General features: G+C 40.7%; 3 protein-coding genes across 10 annotated transcripts; all 3 read right to left on the reverse strand.

Annotated features, from left to right (window-relative positions):
• Nucleotides 1–2,791: 2,791 nt before the first annotated feature.
• On the reverse strand, nucleotides 2,792–11,724 carry LOC127606112 (leucine-rich repeat-containing protein 15-like). Of its 8 annotated transcripts, XM_052074161.1 has the most exons (5): nucleotides 11,363–11,724; nucleotides 9,675–9,766; nucleotides 5,577–5,714; nucleotides 3,722–5,493; nucleotides 2,792–3,589 (listed from the first exon to the last, which is right to left on the reverse strand). In XM_052074161.1, the coding sequence occupies exons 4-5, from the start codon at nucleotides 5,482–5,484 to the stop codon at nucleotides 2,971–2,973; spliced, it is 2,382 nt and encodes a 793-aa protein (XP_051930121.1). In that variant the 5' UTR covers nucleotides 5,485–5,493; nucleotides 5,577–5,714; nucleotides 9,675–9,766; nucleotides 11,363–11,724; the 3' UTR covers nucleotides 2,792–2,970. The 8 variants fall into 8 exon arrangements, with proteins under 8 accessions (XP_051930121.1, XP_051930119.1, XP_051930117.1 ...); XM_052074159.1 differs by having other exon boundaries at nucleotides 2,792–5,493; nucleotides 11,476–11,723; XM_052074157.1 differs by having other exon boundaries at nucleotides 2,792–5,493; nucleotides 11,363–11,723.
• Nucleotides 11,725–13,220: 1,496 nt separating this feature from the next.
• LOC127606116 (platelet glycoprotein V) lies at nucleotides 13,221–16,861 on the reverse strand. The gene is made up of 2 exons (XM_052074169.1): nucleotides 16,593–16,861; nucleotides 13,221–16,390 (listed from the first exon to the last, which is right to left on the reverse strand). Exons 1-2 carry the CDS (start codon nucleotides 16,609–16,611, stop codon nucleotides 14,613–14,615), a joined length of 1,797 nt encoding a protein of 598 aa, XP_051930129.1. The 5' UTR covers nucleotides 16,612–16,861; the 3' UTR covers nucleotides 13,221–14,612.
• A 1,304-nt stretch (nucleotides 16,862–18,165) lies between these two features.
• On the reverse strand, nucleotides 18,166–20,803 carry uts2d (urotensin 2 domain containing). Its single transcript, XM_052074171.1, has 5 exons — nucleotides 19,234–20,803; nucleotides 19,009–19,113; nucleotides 18,899–18,936; nucleotides 18,681–18,768; nucleotides 18,166–18,571 (listed from the first exon to the last, which is right to left on the reverse strand). The coding sequence occupies exons 1-5, from the start codon at nucleotides 19,331–19,333 to the stop codon at nucleotides 18,546–18,548; spliced, it is 357 nt and encodes a 118-aa protein (XP_051930131.1). The 5' UTR covers nucleotides 19,334–20,803; the 3' UTR covers nucleotides 18,166–18,545.
• Between the last annotated feature and the right edge of the window lie 1,520 nt (nucleotides 20,804–22,323).

The raw sequence follows: 22,323 nt of genomic DNA on the forward strand, positions 1-22,323 counted from the left end.
CGCATGTTTTTTGTTGTTGTTTTTTTGTTAAGAGAGGGTGTGTGCTCCATGACTGGTGATCTACTTTTAGAAGGAAGCCGCGCAGTATGAAATAACACAAGCAAGTGGAGAACATGCAAACTCCAATCATGAGGGCCCAATCCGAGATTTAAACCCAGAACCTCTTGACTGCGAAGACTGAAGTAGACGTGCACACCACTAGCACATGTGCTGCCTCATCAATTACAGTCATGTGAGTTTAATAACAGTTCAACTCCAACCTTTCCCCATTTTTTGACCCATAGTTCAGTCAGCCAAGTGGGATAAGAAACAAGAGGAGGCCAATTAGGAGCCAAATGATTAGTTCATGAATGTGGACATGAGCTTGTGTTCTTCTGTGTTATGTATACAGCAGATACCTCATCATTAACTTGGGCTAAAGCCAAGGTGAAACTTGTAATTCGTGCAATGACACCATTATCTCTGTCACTGTCCAAAGGGTCCCTAAGTCCCTCCCTCTTGTAGAATTCATTTTGTACACATGTTCAATACTCACTCACTCACTTTTTACTTCTATGCTTATTCTTTTTGTTTCTCTGTTTTCATTCATTATGTAAAGAACCTTTTTCATCAAAAAAAAACTTATAATAAGAAATAATGACATTCTAATTACATTCAGAAAACCCCGCACTATTCCTGAGACTGTTTTGTTGCTTCAAAACAGACAGAAAATCAATAAAAATACAAATAAAAAGCACCTTGCTCGAAGACGACTGGGACAGAGGACGACTGAACGGTCATTACGGACAACAAAAAAAAAATATAAAAAGAAGATTCCTAAATTACAATGGAAAACTGATGCAATTACAGTAACACCTTTTGGTATACAGCCAATGGACAATGCACTTGTGCAGTGTAGAAGTTTGAGTTGCTGTTTGTGTTTACGTTGAGACACCAGTGCTTTCTTCCAAACCCTCCTCAAAACTCACTTGTATTCTTTGGCATTCGACTCAGCATGACTTAGATTTGTTCTTGGTTTTACTGTTTGGTGCTTTCTACCGCCTTTATTACCGATTTGTCTTACTGTTTACTGTGCATGTTAAATTGCTCCATGTACAGCACTTTGTATGCAGCGATGGCTGTTTGAAAGTGCTCTATTAATACTGTTGACTTGACTTGACTTTCATGGTGGTGGTTCTCTGGCTCCCCTTGCTGTAAGAAGCCAAGTGGTGCACTTCTAACGATCGAGAGATTTTCTTGATTTCAGAACCCTCATGGAACCAACCGTCCATGCGGTCATTTTCAAAAACACATGAGCAGGCAATTCTACGCACCACACATACAAATCACAATACAAATCTAGCACTTTAAAAAATTTTGAATCAATATTTAAAACTGAGGTTGATAACCTTTCCATTGCAACTACCAGGTACCATACTGAATATAAATAAAAGGTATTATTATTATTATTATAATGCAAGTGTTTAATATTGCATATTATCAGCATTTGAGTGTTGGGATTTTTATAACAGTTCCTCTCAGGCTTTATGTTTTAGAATTGGGCTGATCAAATGGTCTCAGTTTGGTTCCCCATCCTAGCTATAATGATTAGTGTCCATAGTCCAGTTCTTTCGAGAACTAATGAGGACGGCGTCAAATGAAAAGACATGCAGTCAGGCCAAGCAGAGCCATATTGTCCACTCACTTGCGTGTGAAAAGTAAAAAAAAACAAAAAACAAAAAAACATCATCATATTACATGAAATCATTTTCACTTTTAGGTATTTGGTCCTTATTTCAGTCCAACAATGGCAATTTCAACTTCATTCATTCATATTAATAAAACAGCTGAATTGGTGTGTTTCCTGTTCAAATACCTGCGTGAGAATTGAACAGAGGCATTGTGCTTTTATTGCCCACGCAGGCACTTGGCATTGCGCTCACACGAGACATTGCTATTTGTATGGGGCCATTATTGGAGGCAAACATTTAGCAATGCATATTTCAATTCAAAAATATGTAAAAAGAATCTCTATCTATCCGTATCAACGTGTGACTTTTGCTTCAGTTCTGACATACACGACAGGACTGTCGCGGTGTTTACAGATCACACACTTAGTTTTATATACACTTTTAACGATAGATTTTACGCATGCAAATCAATATACAGTACATATTTGCACCTTGCACACATTTGAAGATTCTCGTGACACATTTGTGACTGTGGTTGCGGGTATTGTTTTTTATTTTTATTTTATTTTTTTTACATGTTTCTGGATTGAAATGCGCATTTGTAATTTGTTTTGCGCAATAATGGCACTGTATATTTGTCTTTTTATCACCAATATACATATTTTTATCACATAGGTACTACACATGCAGACGTTTAACAAACTGTTTGTCTGATATATTTAATGAATGAGTCTTACTGATGGGTCAGAAAAGCAGCTGAAAGTGCCCGGTGCCTTGCCGCTGCCAGCAGGTGGCAGTAACGAGTCCCATTAACAACTGGAGAAGAAGCGAGGTCCTCTTCCTATCAACACATATGCTGACGAGCAAAAAGCTTGGCTGGTTGAGTACGTGCAGTCCTAATAGCCATCTGCAATCGCTTTCATTTATTTGTATTGAAGTAACTGTGTTTGGCTTCAGTCAATCATAACTCGTCGTATTCTCAACCAATTTTAACACGGTTTGGTCGGTGAGAAACATCACGCGCACACACACACACACACACACACACGCACACACACACACACACACACACACACACACACACACACAATCACATAACAAAAACAACAATAAACTTGACATTATTTTAAAATTTATTTTGTTTTTATTACTCTCACAATGTTTAACAGTTTGGAATTGTTAAAAGCTTTGAAAACACATGTTTCAATTAAGGTCAAACTTAATATCATATTTGCATATCCACATCAGTGTATCACAAGTCATGAACCTCATCACACATCACACAAGTAGTCTCTGTCTCCTACACAGGCCTTAGGATGACTTCTTTCCTGTAGGAGAAGTGGGTGAGTTTGACCTTGTGCTGCATCAACTCTCTGCACAACAGCAGGCGGTAAAGAGAAAAGGTGAACTTAGCCAGCACTAATGTGCAAGTTACCTCCACCAGCAGAAGAGCGCTGTACATTAGTGCCTGAGATTTGCACTGCAAAGCTGCTTTTGTGTCCTTGTATGATAACAAACTGGGTGCCTTCTTGGGGTGTTCCTGGATGGGACAGGTGAAAATGACCGTGGTTGTCGGTTTAGGAAGGGGGCTTGTCGCCTGAGTGGTGGTCAGTTGACTTGTGGGTGTATTTGTGGTTGTTGCTGATTGTGTAGTTGTGATTTGAATTGTGCTCATGGTGCTGGGTGCCGTGGTCATGACTGTGATTGCTGCCGATGTAGTAGCGGGTGTCGTCGTGAAAATGGTTGTGGTTATTTGCGGAGTGGGTGTAATGATGATGGCTGGTTCGGTTGTTAGACTTGCGGGTGTGGTTGTTGTCATTCTGATAGTTGGTGTAGCTGTTGTTGTTAATATTGTTGTGGGTATAGCAGTTTTCGTTTTGGTTGTTTGCAGAGTGGACGTCACAGTGCTGGCTGGTGAGGTTGTTAGACTTGTTGTGGGTGTGGTGGTTGCCAATGTGAACGTCGGTGTAGCTGTTGTTAATGTCGTTGTGGGTATAGCAATTTTCGTTGTGGTTGTTTGAAGAGTGGACGTCACAGTGCTGGCTGGTGAGGTTGTTAGACTTGTTGTGGGTGTGGTGGTTGCCAATGTGAACATCGGTGTAGCTGTTGTTGTTAATGTCGTTGTGGGTGTAGCAGTTTTCATTGTGGTTGTTTGCAGAGTGGACGTTACAGTGCTGGCTAGTGGGGTTGTGATTAAAATGGTTGTCTGTGGTGGTGTTACTTTTGCATTTGTCGTGACCAAAGGCACTGGCGTAGTAGGGACAGTCACTAGTGTTGTTTGCTGTGCTGTTGATTTCATGTCAATCGTCGTTTCTTCTGGTGCGATTGTTGTAGAGGCCGTCGTAGTTGAAGGTGTCGTAGATGTAGGTGTGGTTGGCCAAGTAGTGGTTGCCATCATTGTTGAGAGGGCGGTGGTTAGTTCTAGCGTTGTGAGAGCAGTCGTAGGCAACATGGTGGTTGTGAATGGAAAAGTAGGGCAAATAAATTGCTCTTCTGCCAATGACTTGATCTCCTGTTCTTTAAGATCTTCTGGATTCCAACAGACAACTGGCTTACGAACAATCGCAGAGTTTGCCTTTATCCACCGATGGAGATGTAAAAGGTTGCAGTCACAATTCCAGGGATTGTCATTTAGATACACTTTCGTGAGATGTGTTAAAGGTTCAAAAATATCCTGAGGGAGCGTTTCAAGATTGTTGCTGGACATGTCCAGGGAGCTCAGTGACGGAATCTTCTCAAATACATCCGCACCCAAGGAGTCTATCTTGTTGTTTCGCAGATTCAAAAGGGTGAGTCTTTGCAGTCCTTCAAAGTAGTCAGCTGACAGTGTAGTAAAGTGATTCTTGGATAGATCGAGCTTGGTCAATCTACTCAGAGGACTGAATATTGCTTTTGGGAGGTCACTCAGTTGGTTTTGACTTAAGCTTAAATCTGTCATTTTGGTCAATTCCCCAAAAAGCACAGGTGGAAGGCTTGATAGTTTATTCTTGTGCACGGTCAGTGTTTTGAGATTAGGGAAGCCAACAAAAAATTCACTTGGTAAATTTGTCAAGAGATTGTCGTCTAACAAAATCTTTGTGAGTTTGTCCTTATATGGAAACTGATTAGCAGATAACTGAGTTAATTTGTTGCTTTGCAAAGAAATTTCTTTCAAATTTGGTAAATTATGAAAAATATCCTCTGGAATGGCAGTGAGATTATTTTCATAAAGCCGCAGTGTGGTCAGTTTGCTTAGCTTGGAGAACCAGTGGGTTCTCACAGCGGTGAGTTGATTTTTAGCCAGATGGAGTAACATGAGGTTCTCCAGGCCATCAAAAGTCCCATCTTCAATCGATGCAATCTCATTTCCATGTAACTGGAGCTCTCTTACCTTTTTAAGACTGTCAAACAAGCCTCGCTCCAGATGACGGATCTTGTTCAATTTTAGAATAATTTTCTCCAGGTTGTTGAGGTGGGTAAAGACTCCAACTGGGATGGACGTCAGCGGTGTGCTCGAGATCTCAACGTACTTCATGTCGACCAGACCTTCAAAAGCTCCTGGCTCGATAACGGTGGTGTTTGTGTTAATGAACTCCACCTTTTCCAGGTGGGGGTTTTCCACAAAGGCTGCTTTGGGGATTGTATTGATGTTGCTGGCCAAAAAAAAGACTTCGGTCACGCCTGCCTTCAGAGTCCTTGGGATTTCTTGAGCTGCATTAAAAACAATTTGGTTTTCTGAAGGACAGTCTGTCTCTTTTTCACATGAATGGTTTTCAGACAACAAGGAGTCCAACAGTGAAAACAAAACAAAAAGAATGGCATGTTGTCTCCGCATGCTTATGTCCTAGAAGAAATAGAGAGATTTTTACAAAACTGATTTACTTGCCAAAACGAAATGCTGTAAAAGCCAAAGAACACTCTCCCTACCTGTTATTTCCTGGAGTGGGATGCAGGAGTGGGTTGTTACACCAGGAAGGAAATGCAAACAGACGTGGTTTTATAAGTTCTTGTCTTTATCAACGTTGCCAGTGACCATCCAGGGCGTGGCCCAACACGTTCCTGTGACTGGAGATAACAGCAGAGAAGGAAATTGTTGAGCTGTTGATTTTAACCAAATACAACACAGGGTTGCAGCATGTCTCCAAACATAAGAAAAAACTCTTGTTATTTTATGTATTTACCAAAATGTCATCAGAAAGTAATGACAACTTTATCACTTGTTTTTCAAATACAATTTCCCAGGTATGGTTTCATACTCTCTGCAGCATCAGACTAATATGTTTTAGAATTGGGATAGTTCTAAAGAATATTCCAATTCCAAGAATATGCGCAAGCCTTGTCAACTTAGGCTTATATATATATATATACAGTAGGTATTTTAAAATATTAAAAATCGCTCTTACCTTGGTCAAGAATGTCCATGCTCAGAGCGATTCGCTTGATATTATTTCTGCTGATTCACTTTGATAACTTTTTTCCTCTTGTTTTCCTCTTTTCCTCCAGATAGCTAAAAAGGTTATATTAACAGGGATGCTTTTATGTTGCGTGAAGAGCATAATTTAAAGTACGTCTGTGGTAAAAGAATGTTAACGTACATTTAGTATCAAAACTCGTGCAAACTCGTGTTTTTTCTCTACGTGGATTTTTTTTTCGTGTGTGTGGGGGGGGGGGGGTCAGAAACGCACGTACACACAGGCGTATGTCACACAATAAAGGTAATGACCTAAATCAGTTCAAGGTGACAGCTGACCCTGAATAATCATGCAAATGCCGTTATTTGGAGGCGTGATGTGGATTTGGGAGAGTTTTAAATGATTACGACCTTTTGACTTTGAGATTTTATTCGTCACTGAAATTTTGTATAAGTGTGAAATACATTTGATTAGTAAAATACAAGGGCACAATAAAATGAAAATTATTTCCATCAATATCGATTTTCACTTTCAATCAAGCAAGATGTGTTATTTAAATGTATTATTGTTAAAATGTCTTGTCATACATACTCAACCGAAACGCATGCTTAACATACTGTCGGCGTAATAGTTTCAGTGCAGTTTAGTACAGTGTATAATATTCCCTCAAACATGGAAATAATTCTTCCTTACAAATAGTAAAAATTAAATTCACATAATAACAAAATAATAACAAAAAGAATAAAAAAATAAACAAAAATCAAACGTGTTTAAATTTGTCTCGTATGCTTTACTGTTTGTTGTGTGAAGGTATATGTAGTTATAAAGTGTCAAAAGCAGATGTCAGTATTGTAACAGCGAAGAGCCAACACGGTTCTCAACCCCACAACCTTCCGTTATTCTTTACAGGTGAACTTCTGATGTAATAACACCGTTGAGAGTGGGTGTGATGTTTTGGTGTGTTGGTGTTTCATAACTGTTAAAGATTCAGCTGGCAAATGTGTTAGGTGAAGGCCCGTTAGCTGCTCGTTAATGGCAGATATTGTCCTTCTTCTTTTAGTAATCCATTAACATTTGTGTTGTTTAGTTAAGAGAGTTATTTGTAAAATGAGACATTGCCCACAGTTTGGACGTACTTTATTTTGCTTATTTGTAGCCAATTTGAGAGGTGACAGAAGATGTTTTTCTTGTTTGCTCTTTTTTTTTTAACCATTTTGCTGGATTGATTGGCATGGTTCAAGCAACAAAATTCAAAATCAGATATGCATTGGATCATTAAAAGACACACATTTTATCTTAGCGGATTTTATTCTTAATTATGGTCTAAATATGTTTCAGTACATGTGTGTACATTTTAAAACAAGCAAAAATATTTGCCCATAGCAGCCAGAGAAATGTAGAGGTTACCCTCAATTAAGTCAATGGGGGAAGAATTAGTCCAGGCCAACGGTTGAAAAAAAAACCTTTTTTAAGACACCACATGCATTGTGAATAATTCTCTAGTCTGTTTCAGTTTTCTTAAAGCTGGATCTCCACTGCCTGGTTCAACTGATTCAGATCGTTTTTTCCTCACATGAAGTTTTGTGTTTTGGAATGGCGTGCAATGAACTAGTTTGTGTGCCAGCATAAGAATACCCTATCATGTGGTACCAGCTTGATCCTTTATCGCCTGTTTTTCATTTTATTGTTTTATATTACCAGTATGTCCTATAAGTGATTTTCATACATTTTTTTCCCCTAATTACCGTGACCTTTCTACTGCATTGGTGTAGGATGGTTATTTACATCCCTAATTACGCCCAAATTCAGGTTATGTCGTCTCTGTAGGTACAAGAACTCCATTGTAAACCAAAGACCCCCTGTAATTGCTTTTGCGTATTTTGGATGTCAGCGACTGTTGGCTCAACTCAAATGTGAACACAGTCATAATGGCTAAGTCACTTGTAGATACGTACATATAAATAGAAAGCGCATACAGGGCCTAAATCAGAATAGTTCACTTTAACCCGTGGTCTCATTTACAGCACGGAGTTCCTGCTCCTGCGGCCTATATGCCCTTGTCCTTTCTTGTTCCTCCTCCAGCAGAGACAGCCAATGATGGTAGCACTTATGATAACTGTCGCAATGACCGTGATGACAATGAGGATGATGGAAGTATGGTTGGGAATGTGACCCTCCTCCTGCTGTCCACCGTTTGTGACTTCATACTCGGATGAAGAAGTTGTCTTGATAGCAGGTGGGGTGTTTGGTCTCCTTCTCCTCTCCGTTGGGGTCAGCGGTGTCTGCTGCGCGAAACTCTGTATCTCCAAGTCCTCTTCTGTGAGTCCAGTAATCACCTCCCCATTCAGATTGAGAGGGGTATCGCAAACCACTAGTGTTTGGTTGGCCTTGGATGGGTGCTTTCTCAGCCAGTTGCGAAGAGGCAGAATATCCATGTCACACCTCCAGGGGTTCTGCTGAAGAAGTATCTCTTCTGCCACAGAAATGGCATCTAGATCTTGCTGTGGCAGGTTTGTGAGAGTGTTATTTCTCAAGTCGATCTGCCCCAGGTGACTCAAGCCCTGGAGAAAACCACCAGGCAGATGATTGATAAAATTGTGCTCCAAAGAGATGTTGACAAGGCTGGGGAGACCTTGGAATGTCCCGGCTTGCAATGTTTTCAGCAAATTTGTGTGAAGTGATACTTCACCAAGCTGTTCCAACCCTCGAAAGGATCCAGGCGATACATAGCTAATCCGGTTGTGACTGAGCACCAGGAGACGCAGTTGTGTGAGATTTTTAAAGGTATCAGCCTCTATACGGCTCAGTTTATTTTTATAGAGCCACAATTCTTGAATGGCCGTGGGACCAAACACACCTGGACCAAAGCTTTCCAGATGGTTTTCATACAAGGAGATCTGGGCAAGCAGAGGTACGTGAAAGAAGAGTCCCTGTGGAAGAGTCCTCAGTTGGTTGTTGGAGAGGAACAGCTTTGTGAGTTTGGGAGTTTTTGAGAACAAGTCATGCTGGAGATGAGTAATACGATTGTCCTGTAGGGATAGTTCCTCCAGGTTCCCGAGGTCATCGAAACTTCCACTGGGTATTTCTTGAAGCGCATTTTTATTTAGTCGAAGATATTTCAGCTTTAAAAGCCCTTTGAATGCCTCACTAGGTAACTGACTGATAGCATTTCTTGCAAGCAAAAGGTACTCCAACTCAGTCAAGGGGTGAAAGGTTTCCATGGGTATTAAGGTCAGTTGATTTCCAGTGACATCAAGGGCAGTAAGCATTTTGATTGGAGAGAACCATTTTGGACGAAGTGCCGCAAACTTGTTTCTGTTTAGATTCAAAGTTGTAAGTCCATGAAGATTTTGGAACAAAGTCTCCGGGAGATCTTGCAATTGTGTTCCAGTAATTCTTAGGGCCTTGAGGTTTACAGAGGAATCAAATGTGCCGGGTTGAACCTCACTCAAAGTAGTGTTATCAATCGCAATGAATATTGCATGTGAGGCCGAAGAAAGATCCTCTGCTTTCAAAGAGTAGATGTTTAATTTGGAGAGGAAGAGGGCAGTTGATGATGGCGGCATAGGGGGAACATTTGATAAACCACTGCATATCATTTCTTCTCCCTTACATCGGCATCCATCCGGACACGCCCAGACAGCAACATTGATGGAGCAGAGAAATAGGAGCACTTGCAAGATGAGAGGTTGGTCCATCACGCCCCTAGAAAAAGACACATAAATGTTAGATTACCCGTATTTATTTTTCATTATAATGAACCAATGTCGACGAATGTATCACTTTATTCATACTTAGATCCAATGTTGATTCACTTGGGTGCTCTATTCTGGTAATGAATTGCTCATGGACCCCCAACGGCTCCTCTTTATGTCAAAGCTGGTTCTCGTCCATAAGAATGAGATTGTATGCAATTAGGAGGTTTGAACACTCTTGCATCTGAACTGTCAAAAACGATCATTTCTTTGGTCAGTAGTTTTGGGGAATTGTTCCAAAAAATGCACTGGGGCTTTGCTTATCATTTTGGAAGAGGAATTGTCCAAAAATTTCTCACTGACCAATTTCTTCATATAAATCAATTTCAGGAAATGGTGGGTCACATTCATTCATTCATTCATTCATCTTCCGAGCCGCTTGATCCTCACTAGGGTCGCGGGGGGTGCTGGAGCCTATCCCAGCTGTCTTCAGGCAGTAGGCGGGGGACACCCTGAATTGGTTGCCAGCCAGTCACAGGGCACACAAAGACGAACAACGATCCACGCTCACACTCACACCTAGGGACAATTTAGAGTGTTCAATCAGCCTGCCATGCATGTTTTTGGAATGTGGGAGGAAACCGGAGCACCCGGAGAAAACCCACGCAGGCCCGGGGAGAACATGCAAACCCCACACAGGGAGGCCGGAGTTGGAATCGAACCCGGTACCTCTGCACTGTGAAGCCGACGTGCTAACTACTGGACTACCGGGCCGCCCTGGTGGGTCACAATCAGCATGAATTTGTGGTGGTAGAGTTACAAGCTATAAGAATCATTCATGGTTAAGGAGAGATATGCCAACGCCAAATGCTGACTCGGCTGTAGACAGAATGCATACTCCTATTAACGGCTGAGTTTTTTTCTTTCTCAGAACTGGGACTATTCGCTGCGCTGTTTCTCTTCAGTGGCAACTCTTAGTTTTCACAAGGACTTCCTCCCATGAGCTACCTCCCCAGGAAATCAAATTGATACATTTCCCCTGAGTAAGTGAATTGTCCAAGTACCGTTTCCGTTTTTCTTTTGAGCGTATGACTGGTGATAAGTAACGCAACCAGAGCACCTCCTCGCAAACAGCTCCAGTAAATTTTAGAATCATACCATTTGACAAAAACAACCGCAACAAAACACATTCTGCTTTGGTTCACATTACAATTCTTCTGTATGGGTGTGACTGCCTAGAATTGGAACGTGTACCAAATATGTCTCAAGCCTATCTACGTCACCATAAAGTGCTTTGATTTATTTATTTATATATATATTTTTTGCCCCTCGTATGACTTAGTTGAAGTAAGAGCAGCACTTTGTTATACAGAATCTCAACCAGTATTGAGAGCCTACTTCGCCTGTAACAGAATTAAAAAACTTACCGATAAGCTTTTGTATTCAGATTCAATATTGTATTATACTTTTACTGTATTCTCTTTCTAACAATAAAAAAAAATCACTGTCTCAATAACTGGCAGTAAGACTTGGCAAGTACAGAATCTTCCGACAACTCTACTAAACCAAACACACTCAACGACATACAACATTCTACATTTCTTACCTCAAATGGCGGCAGATGATTGAACACAGACAGGGAGTTGGTGTTATCTCTTATGCACACGCTGCCTTCCCTCTGAAGCTAATGAAGTTCTGTGATGAAAATATCACACTCACATTATCAACGCTTTCCTGGTCCTCTTCATCACATGGATTCCTTCGTCTTTCAGTTTTCTTTTGTCCGCTCGTGAAATCTGTAGCTCGGCATCATTGTCTTAGTTTCCTCAGAGTCCTTACTGTTTTTGCTGCCGGTTTTTGGGCAGGGCAATTGGGTGAAGGGGGAAGTCCCTCCCTCTCTGGGGTCAGAACTGGTTTGAATGCACACGGGCCATTTAGGTTTTGTAGGACCCATGTGTTTTCAATTACTGTATTTTTACAACATCTGTGTGTGTCAGATGATTTTCTACTAGGAAACAGATGCTGCATTTAAGATTGAGGTGATGTGAAGAGGAAGTGTTTTTAGTTGCTGTTATTTTCAAAGAAATTGTGCCTTTTGCATTGTTATCTCATCTCTTTCAATTGATGTGATGCCCAGATGTTCTTAATTTCAATGCAAGGAAATGCCTATTGTACTGTATACGTATGACTAAATGAGGCTCAATAAAACAGTGAAAAAACCCCCACTGGGTCCAAAATAAATCAACAGGGGAGGGTGGACAGCATTTTTTAACCTAAACAAACTGCTTCTTTACCACAAAATCCAGATAGTGAGGGTGGAACCACAGCAACGTAGAGGACCCCTATCAGTAAACACACAACATATACCATATAGGAAGATGATGCTGTAGTCACCGTGTAGTATGTGTTGAAATACTGAACATGTCAGAAATGAATCCATTTGCGCGACTTGTGTCTTTTTATCACATTGCCCTTCCACTATAATACTTTCCACGAGCAAAATGTATTACGGCCACACCAAAAATAAGTTAAAATAATACAATACGAATGATAGTACAATAGTACAACAAAGATGAATAAAAGTTGCTCAAAAAATCTTGACGTGACAAGAAAAAAAACCCTTGAATTCAAATGGATTTAAATGGACCGTGCATCTGTGCCGTGTTGTAAAAGCCGGCAGATACTGATTTTCCTGTCTGCGCAAGGCTAGCCGCACTGCTTGTCATTTGGCAGACCAGTCTTTCGCCAAGATGGTGCAGTAGAAGGACTGTCTTGGAGAAACGCCAGGCCCAGTGATAATTTTGTGGCAGAAAGTCAACCTGAACCTTAAGCTCACTCGGACCACGTCTAATATCGGCATAAAGTAGACTGCTGCTCAGACATGACATATTTCTTTCAAAAAAATGTGAACAATGGGCAGGAAACCGTCTGAGTCTTTGTATTATATTTTTTAAAGCGTCCCACTGGACAGGATGGCCTCCAAGTGCCCAGTTCATGGTGCAGATATGCTCTCGCTATGTTGAGACTGTATTATAGCGTGCAACTAGTGTGCCCCATTTAACAGAACTAAAAGGAGCCCGTTTTATTGGGCATGTTGAAGTCGGCTTTCCCTATCACAGATCCGTTAGCCTACACTTGTCCAACATTACCATCATCGGGTCTAACCTGCCTCCACGTGGAGTTAATCCACACGGCATGCAGGATTCACGATGGTCATGAAAATGCTTTTGGAAATCATATTGTCAATATTGCAACTCTTTGGATATCAATATTTAATATTATACCTCAATACAAGTTTTTTTTCCCCCTTAATTGTACAACTCCCCCCCACTCCCAATGTGGCCATGTGACTTCTCTGTAATAGTGTTTTTTACTATGATACAACACCTGCATCATTGTTCCTATACCGATGTTGAAACGGTACCATGGTAAAAACTTAAAAGTAAAACAAATGGAACAGTAGCTGACAGTTTAAACATCTTCAAATGATTTTTATTTGTATTAATTCAGAAAATTATAGGAATACTGATTAAAACAGATTTGATAAAACACATTTGGAAGATTTCTAAACACTTAAGAACAATCGAACACAGAATATTTTTAAACACTACTGAAGATTTTACTCCATGTACAATACAAAAGTCTTGGTCCACCAAAAGATTTGTTGTTTTAAAGCAATGCTGTCGTGGTCATCAATAACTAGAAGGCTACCAAGTAGATCAAAACCTCCGTTGCTGGAATTTACAATGTGATACTCAACAGGACTTGCAAAAATGGAAAAATGCCTGACTTATGATTACTCGGAAATTACTGTACTCTTGTCCAATGAGACTTTCATCCCATGAGTCACCGCTTTTTTGCTAACTTTCCGCTTGTTTTCAACTGCACCATTTCCTCTGCCGTGTGTGTGCGTGTGTGTGTGTGTGTGTGTGTGTGTGTGTGTGTGTTTGTTGTGGGAGCGCGTTTATAGCTCCTGTTGTGTTAAAGCAGCGTACTGGAAAGTCCTAATCACCTGTTGTCATGGCAATGAACTTGGGAGCAGCTCAGAAATTCATCCTCCTATTGTTGGCTTTTTGTTTTAAAGTTATGGAATTTGTGGCATCTGCAGTCATTATATAAAAGTCGAACCCATTTTGAAAGCTTCGAAGACCATACCCAAAAGTTAAATGATTTATATGATTATGCTTATTATTACGAGAATTGTCCCGGATGTACAATGTAGTTATGAACACATGCTCCACATGGAATTTTCCTCAACAGAAATGATCAAAAAGTGAATCCCCTTTAGCTTCCTAATTGTCTTGAACGTCTTGACTCTCGATTGGGAAATATCTGCTCTCTGTCCTTCTCACCCAATAAGGAAGTGTGATAGTCCTATCATAGCCCCAAGTGCACTTCTATGAACAGCATTTTTCAGATGACTAAAAATATACCGTATGCACTCCCAAAAGGGGAACTGACTCTTGGCGTGTGTTCATTCTGGTCAATGTAAAAGTACAAGTCAAATATTGAAAGAGTGTTTCATATCCCTTATTTAAGAATGTAATCAGAAAAACAAAAGTCATTTAAAATGAACTGAGAAAAAAAAATGCATCTCAGCAGTTTTACAATACTCAGGCTTAGAAAGGGCTGATCCATTGCCGGCTGTTTGAAAGACGGTGCGGTTAAATTGCATACAAGTGTGTGAAGTTTTACATCTATGAGAAAATATGCACATGTATTACTCGGGATTGTTTTTAAGCTACGGTATTGCAAAAGAACAAAGTGTGACTAATCATAACACATTTATAAATCATTTTCTCCGAACATTTGCCACTCTACTCATGTACAACACCTGATAAACATCTCTCAACCCCTTAAATGTGTACATATAGTGCCTTTATCTCCTCCACCCTCTTACTAACCAGATGCATACCATACATGTTGCAAAGGATGAGGAAGAAGCCTGTGGCCACAAGAAGGACATGAGAAAATGTGAGGAAGCCTGTCAGGACAGCATTTGAGGGCAAAAACCACACATACACCCAACCGCTAATATAGTTGTGGTGGACGAAGTTGAGGCCCTGTTCCACTACTAGCATGTCATAAAAAGGCGGTGAAATGTCATCGATGAAGGAAGTCTCATCTGGTTCGACGCTGGTTTGGGCTCGGTGTGAGGCAACCGCTTCGGTAGCTGAAAGGGTTGTCGGAGACGACCCTTGAGTGCAGCTTGGAGTGATTGTTGTAACGTTGCAATTGTTCAGTTCCTCATCATGTAGAGAGTCAAGGGTACGGAGTATTTGGTACTTCGGAGTGTGACACATTACATCTTGACTGTCAAGAACTACATGCTTATTCTGTTTTATCCATCTTACAAAACCTCTGATGCTGCAGGTACAGTCCCACGAGTTTTCACTCAAAGCAACCTTTAGAAATGTATTGGACATGAAAATATCTTCTGGAAGGTTTTTGAGCTGGTTGTCCTTCAAATCCAACAGGGTAAGTTGTCCGAGCTCCTGGAATATGTCTTCCGGTAGGTTCTTGAGGGTGTTGTTATTGAGGAGTAGTATATCCAGTTTGTTTAATCTGGAAAAGTGTTGCGGGTGCAGCTGCTGGAGATTGTTGGATTTCAGTGAGAGCTTCTGCAATTGAGGAATACAGCAAAACAAGTTTGGCGGCAGCACACTTAGCCTGTCATTAAAATGGAGGTTTAGAGTCTGCAGCCCAGACATGTTGGCAAACAGATTTCCAGGCACTGTGATGAGGTTTGTGGCATATAGGTAAAATTCTGTCATTCCAGGCATGTGCCCCATCAGCTCATCCGGTAGAGATACGAGTGGGTTATTGTAAAGGGTCAGCTTCGATAGTTTGGGCATGTTGTAGAAGCTCCTCTCTGGGACAAATTGAAGCTGGTTGTTCGATAAGGTGAGATTCTTCAAATTCCTCAGTGACCAGAACACCTCCGGGGGAATAGTGGCTATCATGTTGGAGTAGATATGGAGATACTCAAGGTTCACCAGTCCATCAAAGATCCCAGCTTCTAACCTCTCTAATTGGTTTCTATGGATGCTGAGCTTGTTCAGGTTGATCAAGGAGCGAAAGATGGTAGGGGAAAGTGTTTTCAAGTAGTTACTGCCAATGTTCAGGATTTCAAGGTTTCTCAGTCCCCTGAAAGCCCCTGAAGGAACACTGGATAATTTGTTGTGGCTCAAGTTTATATCCTGCAAAGCAATGAGTCCTTGAAACAATTCGGCAGGAATGGTCTCCAGTTGGTTCCTATTTAAATGCAGCTCCTCCAGAGTGACCAGTGGGCTAAAAACTCTTGCATCGAGTGCGTAAAGATCGTTGAATGACAGCTGGAGAGACTTGAGCTGCGGAGCGACACGAAAAGCCTGGGGATGGACAGTATGGAGGTGGCTAAAAGTTAAACTAAAACGCAACATTAGCTCCATTTTCTCCAGGCTCCGCTCATTTATGATGTGCATGTTTGTGCCGCTCAACTGCAGTTTATACATGTGAGTAGGCAGTTGTTTTGGTGTATCGATAATATTATTTCCGGTGCACGTGACGATGCCGTTGGGAGAGCACTCGCAGATGCTGGGGCAGCTTGCGATGCAGGTGAAGAAGGTGGAGAATATGAGTACCCACAACAATTCTGCACAAAAACAAGTTCAACCATTATTTATTAATTATATACAAAATTAATTATATTAAATTTCACAGCTGTATTGATATTCATGCAATGAATTATATTTGTGATGCATTAAAGCAGGATAACAGTTAAAAGGTCGGCTCGAAAGATTGAGTTGTTTCTTTCAAATAATAAATACATTGTAAATAGCAAATATTCGACTGACCTGTTAAAAAAGAATCCATCCTTTCCGATGTTATTATTGTATTGCTCCTGCATTAAGCCCAACCTGATCTTGGAGCAGGACAGCTACGAGAGTGCCAATCCAAACTTCAGTCAAATTAGAAGTCTTCTCCACAATGTGTTGTCGCTGATATCCAGTAAAAACTGGCACACATGGATGCTGGCTCATTTCCTTGTGCTTATACTGACTGGCGCAACTTAATCTAAGGGGAGTGTGTGGGGCAGTTGTCTGATGTGAAGTACTGATATTATTCGATTATGACCAACAAAAAGTCATGCTACTAAATGTTGGACTACTGCTGCAAACAATAATGACCCTACTCATACTATTTTTGTGAACTGTTATATTAACAGTAACTCTGGCATCTTCCTGGTACCAGGCACTGATGACTTGTGCGCTCACTCACGGGTACTCCCAAATTCCAAAGCGTTTGTTGGAGGGTTCCATGTTTTATGGTGTTGGTTGTTCTGCTTCTTCTCCCTCAAAGATGCTGAAGCTGTTGCTTGCCACGGCAGCAAAAAAAAGCAAATGCGTCATTCACCTCGCCGTGTGACTTTGAACTTTTTTAGCTGTCTTATACTTTGTATGGCCACATGATAAAAGGGTGTGCACCCAACTCTTGAGCTTTGCTATATTTTTTTAATAGCGTATTTCATCCACAAACAACTTAAAAAGCTTAACAAAGCAATTAAATAAGTCCTAAACAATAGGATTGTGTCCAAAAAGTCTATTACTAGTCAGAAAATGACTATATATATATATATATATATATATATATATATATATATATATATATATATATATATATATATTGTATATATATTGCATTGTATGTTTTGACCTATCATATAGAACTCACATATATTCCTCGGCCCGAAACTATTGGAGCACAATATTTTTATTTGTACATTGATAAAACTTCACAATTTTTAATACTGGATCATTTTAACAATGAAACCCAAATTTGGTGAGGCAGTATTTTTGCTTGACAAGCAATATGACCAACCCTTATTTCTATTCTTAACTGATTTGGGAGTAGAAATCATCCGGTTCAACGGCCATTCATTGCAACATGGCATTCATTTTGTTACCAAATATGGATCCTTGTCTTAAAATACTTATATCAAGATGCATTACTGTTTTTAAAATGTTAATGCCCCGATTATGATTGGGGGAAAATAGTTCATTTACAAGTAGACATAATGCACAGCGTTCTAGAGATATCTGCTCAAAGTTTGTGTCACATGCCTTTGCTGAGCTCTCCACTGTTCGCCATAGTGTATGGGATTCGGGTCTTTTCACAGCAGCTCTCCCATTATTCTGGCTAAGCCCGGTGACTCAGCTATGTCGTGCCCGTCTAAAACCTCATTGCACATGAATTCACCTGTCACTGCGGAGGCTGCACTACATTTCAGATCCCCTTTACTCAAACACCGAGCTTCAGTGTTTCCAGAAGCTTGACCCTGTTTCATATTGCAGGTAATTATAAGTCCTAAAATGCTCATTCAAATAATATTTTGTTGGCAGAAATCACTAAAATCATACAAAAGGCACCTTCACATTGACATTTTATTTTGAAAAGAACAATCTAATTCCATTACAATTTTTGGTCATTTACAAAAATGTTATGCTCCGTTCTGCCACAAGAGAGCAACATGAAGACACACAATAGCGGGAGGCAAATAATAACCTTGGTGAATTTATCCTGGTGAAGCATCTTCTGCGTGTCGCGGATGACGTACACGTTATGGTTTTACACAGGCAGTCGCTTGATGAGAGCAACTGGAAGCGACGAATTCTTGATGGTGCGGGTTAATGATGGTCTCTTTTGCTGAAATGAACCGTGTTCACATGAGTGCTGTTGTGGGTTCTTAAGGCTTTGCTGGACTTTGCAGCAAGATTTCACATTGGTCCTCATCTTCCTGGAGTCTCATCTCACACACAGTACTTCCAGAAACAAGCTGCAGACAAAAGAGTGTTTGTGATCATTTGCGACGCATGGCCTTGAACGGAAATGAAACCTAGGAGCATGCATACAAACGAATTGGAGAGATCATAAAGGTGACCTACGTTCACCCCTCTTCCTTGTGATTGGTTTGTCTACTAAATTGGCTGCGATTTCCTTCTCCAGTTCCAGATTGTCCCTCAGTGCCTCCAACTTAAGGAAGAAATGCGTATTAGACACGATATTAACATTATTCAAATTGAAGGACTGCAGCACATTTATTTTTGAATGCGTCTGGTCTAATTATGCTTGTTAAATAAATATGCATTTGGAAAAACCTTACCTCTTCCAAATCAGCTAATTTATCAACCAGTTCAAGACCTGTCAGTAGAAGAAAAAGGCTGATTAACATCCCGCTGTTTAATTTCCTCCGCTGATTGATGAATGTCTCACCTGGAGTGTCATTCTTTTCAAGAGGAACTAAGCTTTTATGCAGAAGCAGTGATAAAATTTTGCTCTGGATATCTATGCCGTCTTTTGGATTCAAAACCCGGTTATCTGCACAGATGAAAAAATGAAACAATAAAAACATGGAAAGGGAATGAGCTAATCAATATCTGACCTATTACATTTAAGGTTGAATTTCAAATTCCGGATATGGAAATTTAATTAACGTACCTGCGTTAAATAAGTTCCTTCCTTGCACATCTATCACACCCTGCAGTAGTAACAAACCCAGGAGTCCCAAGATGTAGTTGACAAGTCTCACCCTATCCATGACACTAAATGTATGGTCCCAGATGCGGTGCTGTATGAACTCCTCAAGCCGGCGATTCTCTTCCTTGGGTCCATCCCTTCAATATATGTATCGTTTCCGAGAAAGTAGGCGGAGCCAGTCAGCCACTTGCGTATCAAATCAATAACATGTCAGTTTGTGTCGTCAGTAGTCAACGCTTTCACTGGGACGACATTGCAGCTTGACGGAAAAATGACGTTATAGGCAAGGCCAGTAAGTCTAGATCACTGTGACACCAGCGAATCAAGCATAGAGAGGAAGTCATCAATCTGCTTGATAGTTATGAGAGAACTGAATCACATTTTTTGGCAACTGCGAGTCTTTTTCTTTTATATTAATTAATTCCTTAAGTAGCTTCATAGAATTGTGTCGGTACGATGAGGCAGGTCTAAGTAAATTGATTCTTTCCTCAAGTCCATTAGAGCAAGAGATGAGCTCCACAGTCTTGGCTGCAGGACTCATTTTGGAGGTGAGGGGGCATTTATCACAGCAGCCGAGCCAACTAACCAGCACCTCACTATATCACTACACTTTGTGCGTCAATGAAGCACTGCCAAAGGAGCAGGTATCGTGCGAACGTGGTGTTTAGGAAATGAGCTGGCAGGCATCGGATGAATTTGGCTGGTCAAGATATCATAAAAGTTCCTGCATGCCTCCACGCTTCAGGCAAGGGACTGTTGACGTCTTGGATCTCCCGTCAAAGCACCATTTTTGCAAATCGATCACTTAAGTTATTTGGCGACTGAATTTAAACGGAGCACAGGGGACGAGAGTTTGGGAATGAAGAGTGAAGTGACGTTGAGCTAAATTATACGTCAGAGATGGCTCTCAGGGAATTGAATTTCCTAAGTATGAGCCATAAAAAAAGTTTCACTTGTCGTGAACCAAAGACATTGTCGTCTGACCTATCCATTTCATACAAATTTAATTTGCAGTCTCAGAGGAGCTAATGCGGTATATATTCTAGAGCACAGGTGTCAAAGTCACGGCCTGGGGACCAGATATGGCCCCCCCCACATCATTTTATGTGGCCCGCGGGAGCAAATCATGTCTGTTAATTATCATGATTCTTGCTAAAATCTGTACCGAAATGTCAAATTGTCATGGGTAATAAATAATGTTGAGATTTTGCACCGGCCCTCTGAGGGAAGCCGTAACTCCGAAGTAGCCCTCGCCAAAATTTAAATACTGCTAGCATAGTCCTTTCGCGTGTTAGTCATTATCGTCATTGTTGAGATCGATAGTGGTCTTCAGAGGTGGTCTAAAGACCACTTTAACGGGTCTCGTTCATATGTCAGATTTTGACATAGAGAAGTCAGGGCTTGTTCTCAAGACCAAAACAAAGACTGCTCTTGGACATAATAAATATTCCAGGATTACCTGAATAGTAAATACTTTGATGCCAACCATGTATATTTACATGACACTCCATCACAGAAGTTTAAAAAATGGTTTGGTTTATTCTCTTATCTATCTCTTATCTCTTATCTAATATATCTTAGAGATATTTTGTGTATTTTCCACAATTAACAGTTGCCAGGTTTCTTAATCACATGTTCAAATAGGATCAAGAATTCTAGATGATTAAAGCATATTTTTTGCCATGGTGAAATTGGCTCATTTTGAGGGTGGATTTGTTTCAAAGCTTTGTGCTAAAAATAGTGACATATCCCACAATCTCAAACAATCGACCATACAACGGTAAGCGTAAATGATCACAATTATTTTATATGACTAGAAGTTTTGATTTGACAATCTATAGAATTGGAGAAGTGGCATGGTGGTTGTTTGCAACGTACACGCGCATGGACAATCCTGGAATTAATATGTCCTTCCTTGTGCCCATGATCAAAAGAGTGCTGCGTTCGCCCAGTGTCTCACCGTCGTAATTTACGGGTGCAAACTCCACTTGAATTTTGAACAAAACTCCACACAAGTGCCGATTGGGAGATGGTGAAGGTTTGAGATCCTCCCTCTGGCAGTTCAGCTCAGCGCGGATCTCTAGCTCGTTAAAAATACTCGGCACCACGTTGGTTTTAATTGTCACCTGTGTGGCATGTCCCATCTCAAAGTGTAAACTACTCCTCATCCCTTGTAGATTCACTGCACACACCTGCCTGTCTGCCTGTCCTTGTGCACACCAGGGGACTGGCTGATGTAGTTTAAGACAGGGGTGCCCAAACTTTTTGGACCGAAGATCTACTTTTTGATCAACTAACCTCCCGGGATCTACCCTTACCGGCACGCGCGCGCACGCGCACACACACGCACACATGAACCCCATGGTGAGAAACAGCCTGAAACTGAGGCATGCGATGCACTTTTGCAGCCTGTTAACTATCGTAGCTCACACGTACAGTTTTAAAGTGCTTCCCTGGGCCCTCCGAGATTCCTATTCTTTGCCCGTGCCCTCGGTGAATTGTACACGAAGCAAAGTCTGAATGAGAATAATGACGATAAAAGATAGAGCGCAACAGCTCTGATTACAAGCTGCAATTGCAGACTGCAGAGCGCAAACAACTTCCGGTGACGTACTCACGCGCCACCGTAAATTCAAGATTTACCCGCTTTATTTCTTTTTTTTTTTTTTTTTGTGAAAATGAGACTGATAGGATGATTAGGGTGCAGCGTACATTAACACAAAAAATATATATTACTAACATGTACAAAAACACACAAATGTTTTTTTTTTTTTTTGTTCTCCTCGGATCTACTTGGGACCTGTCTTAGATCTACCGGTAGATCAGGATCTACCTAATGGGCACCCCTGGTTTAAGACTAGTATCAAGTTACTGATTCTGAAGGCCCTGGTCAGATTACAGTGACTACATAACAGAATATATGATGAAATCTGGACAAAGAATAAGATCCACATGTGGGTATTGGAAGGAGTGAAGGAAAGAGAAATGCTTCGAAATTAAGAAAATGGGAATAACATCATACTGTACTAGATTAAGGTTGCTCTCACAATT

Source organism: Hippocampus zosterae, chromosome 8, assembly GCF_025434085.1.
Source record: "Hippocampus zosterae strain Florida chromosome 8, ASM2543408v3, whole genome shotgun sequence".
NCBI classification, from domain to species: domain Eukaryota; kingdom Metazoa; phylum Chordata; class Actinopteri; order Syngnathiformes; family Syngnathidae; genus Hippocampus; species Hippocampus zosterae.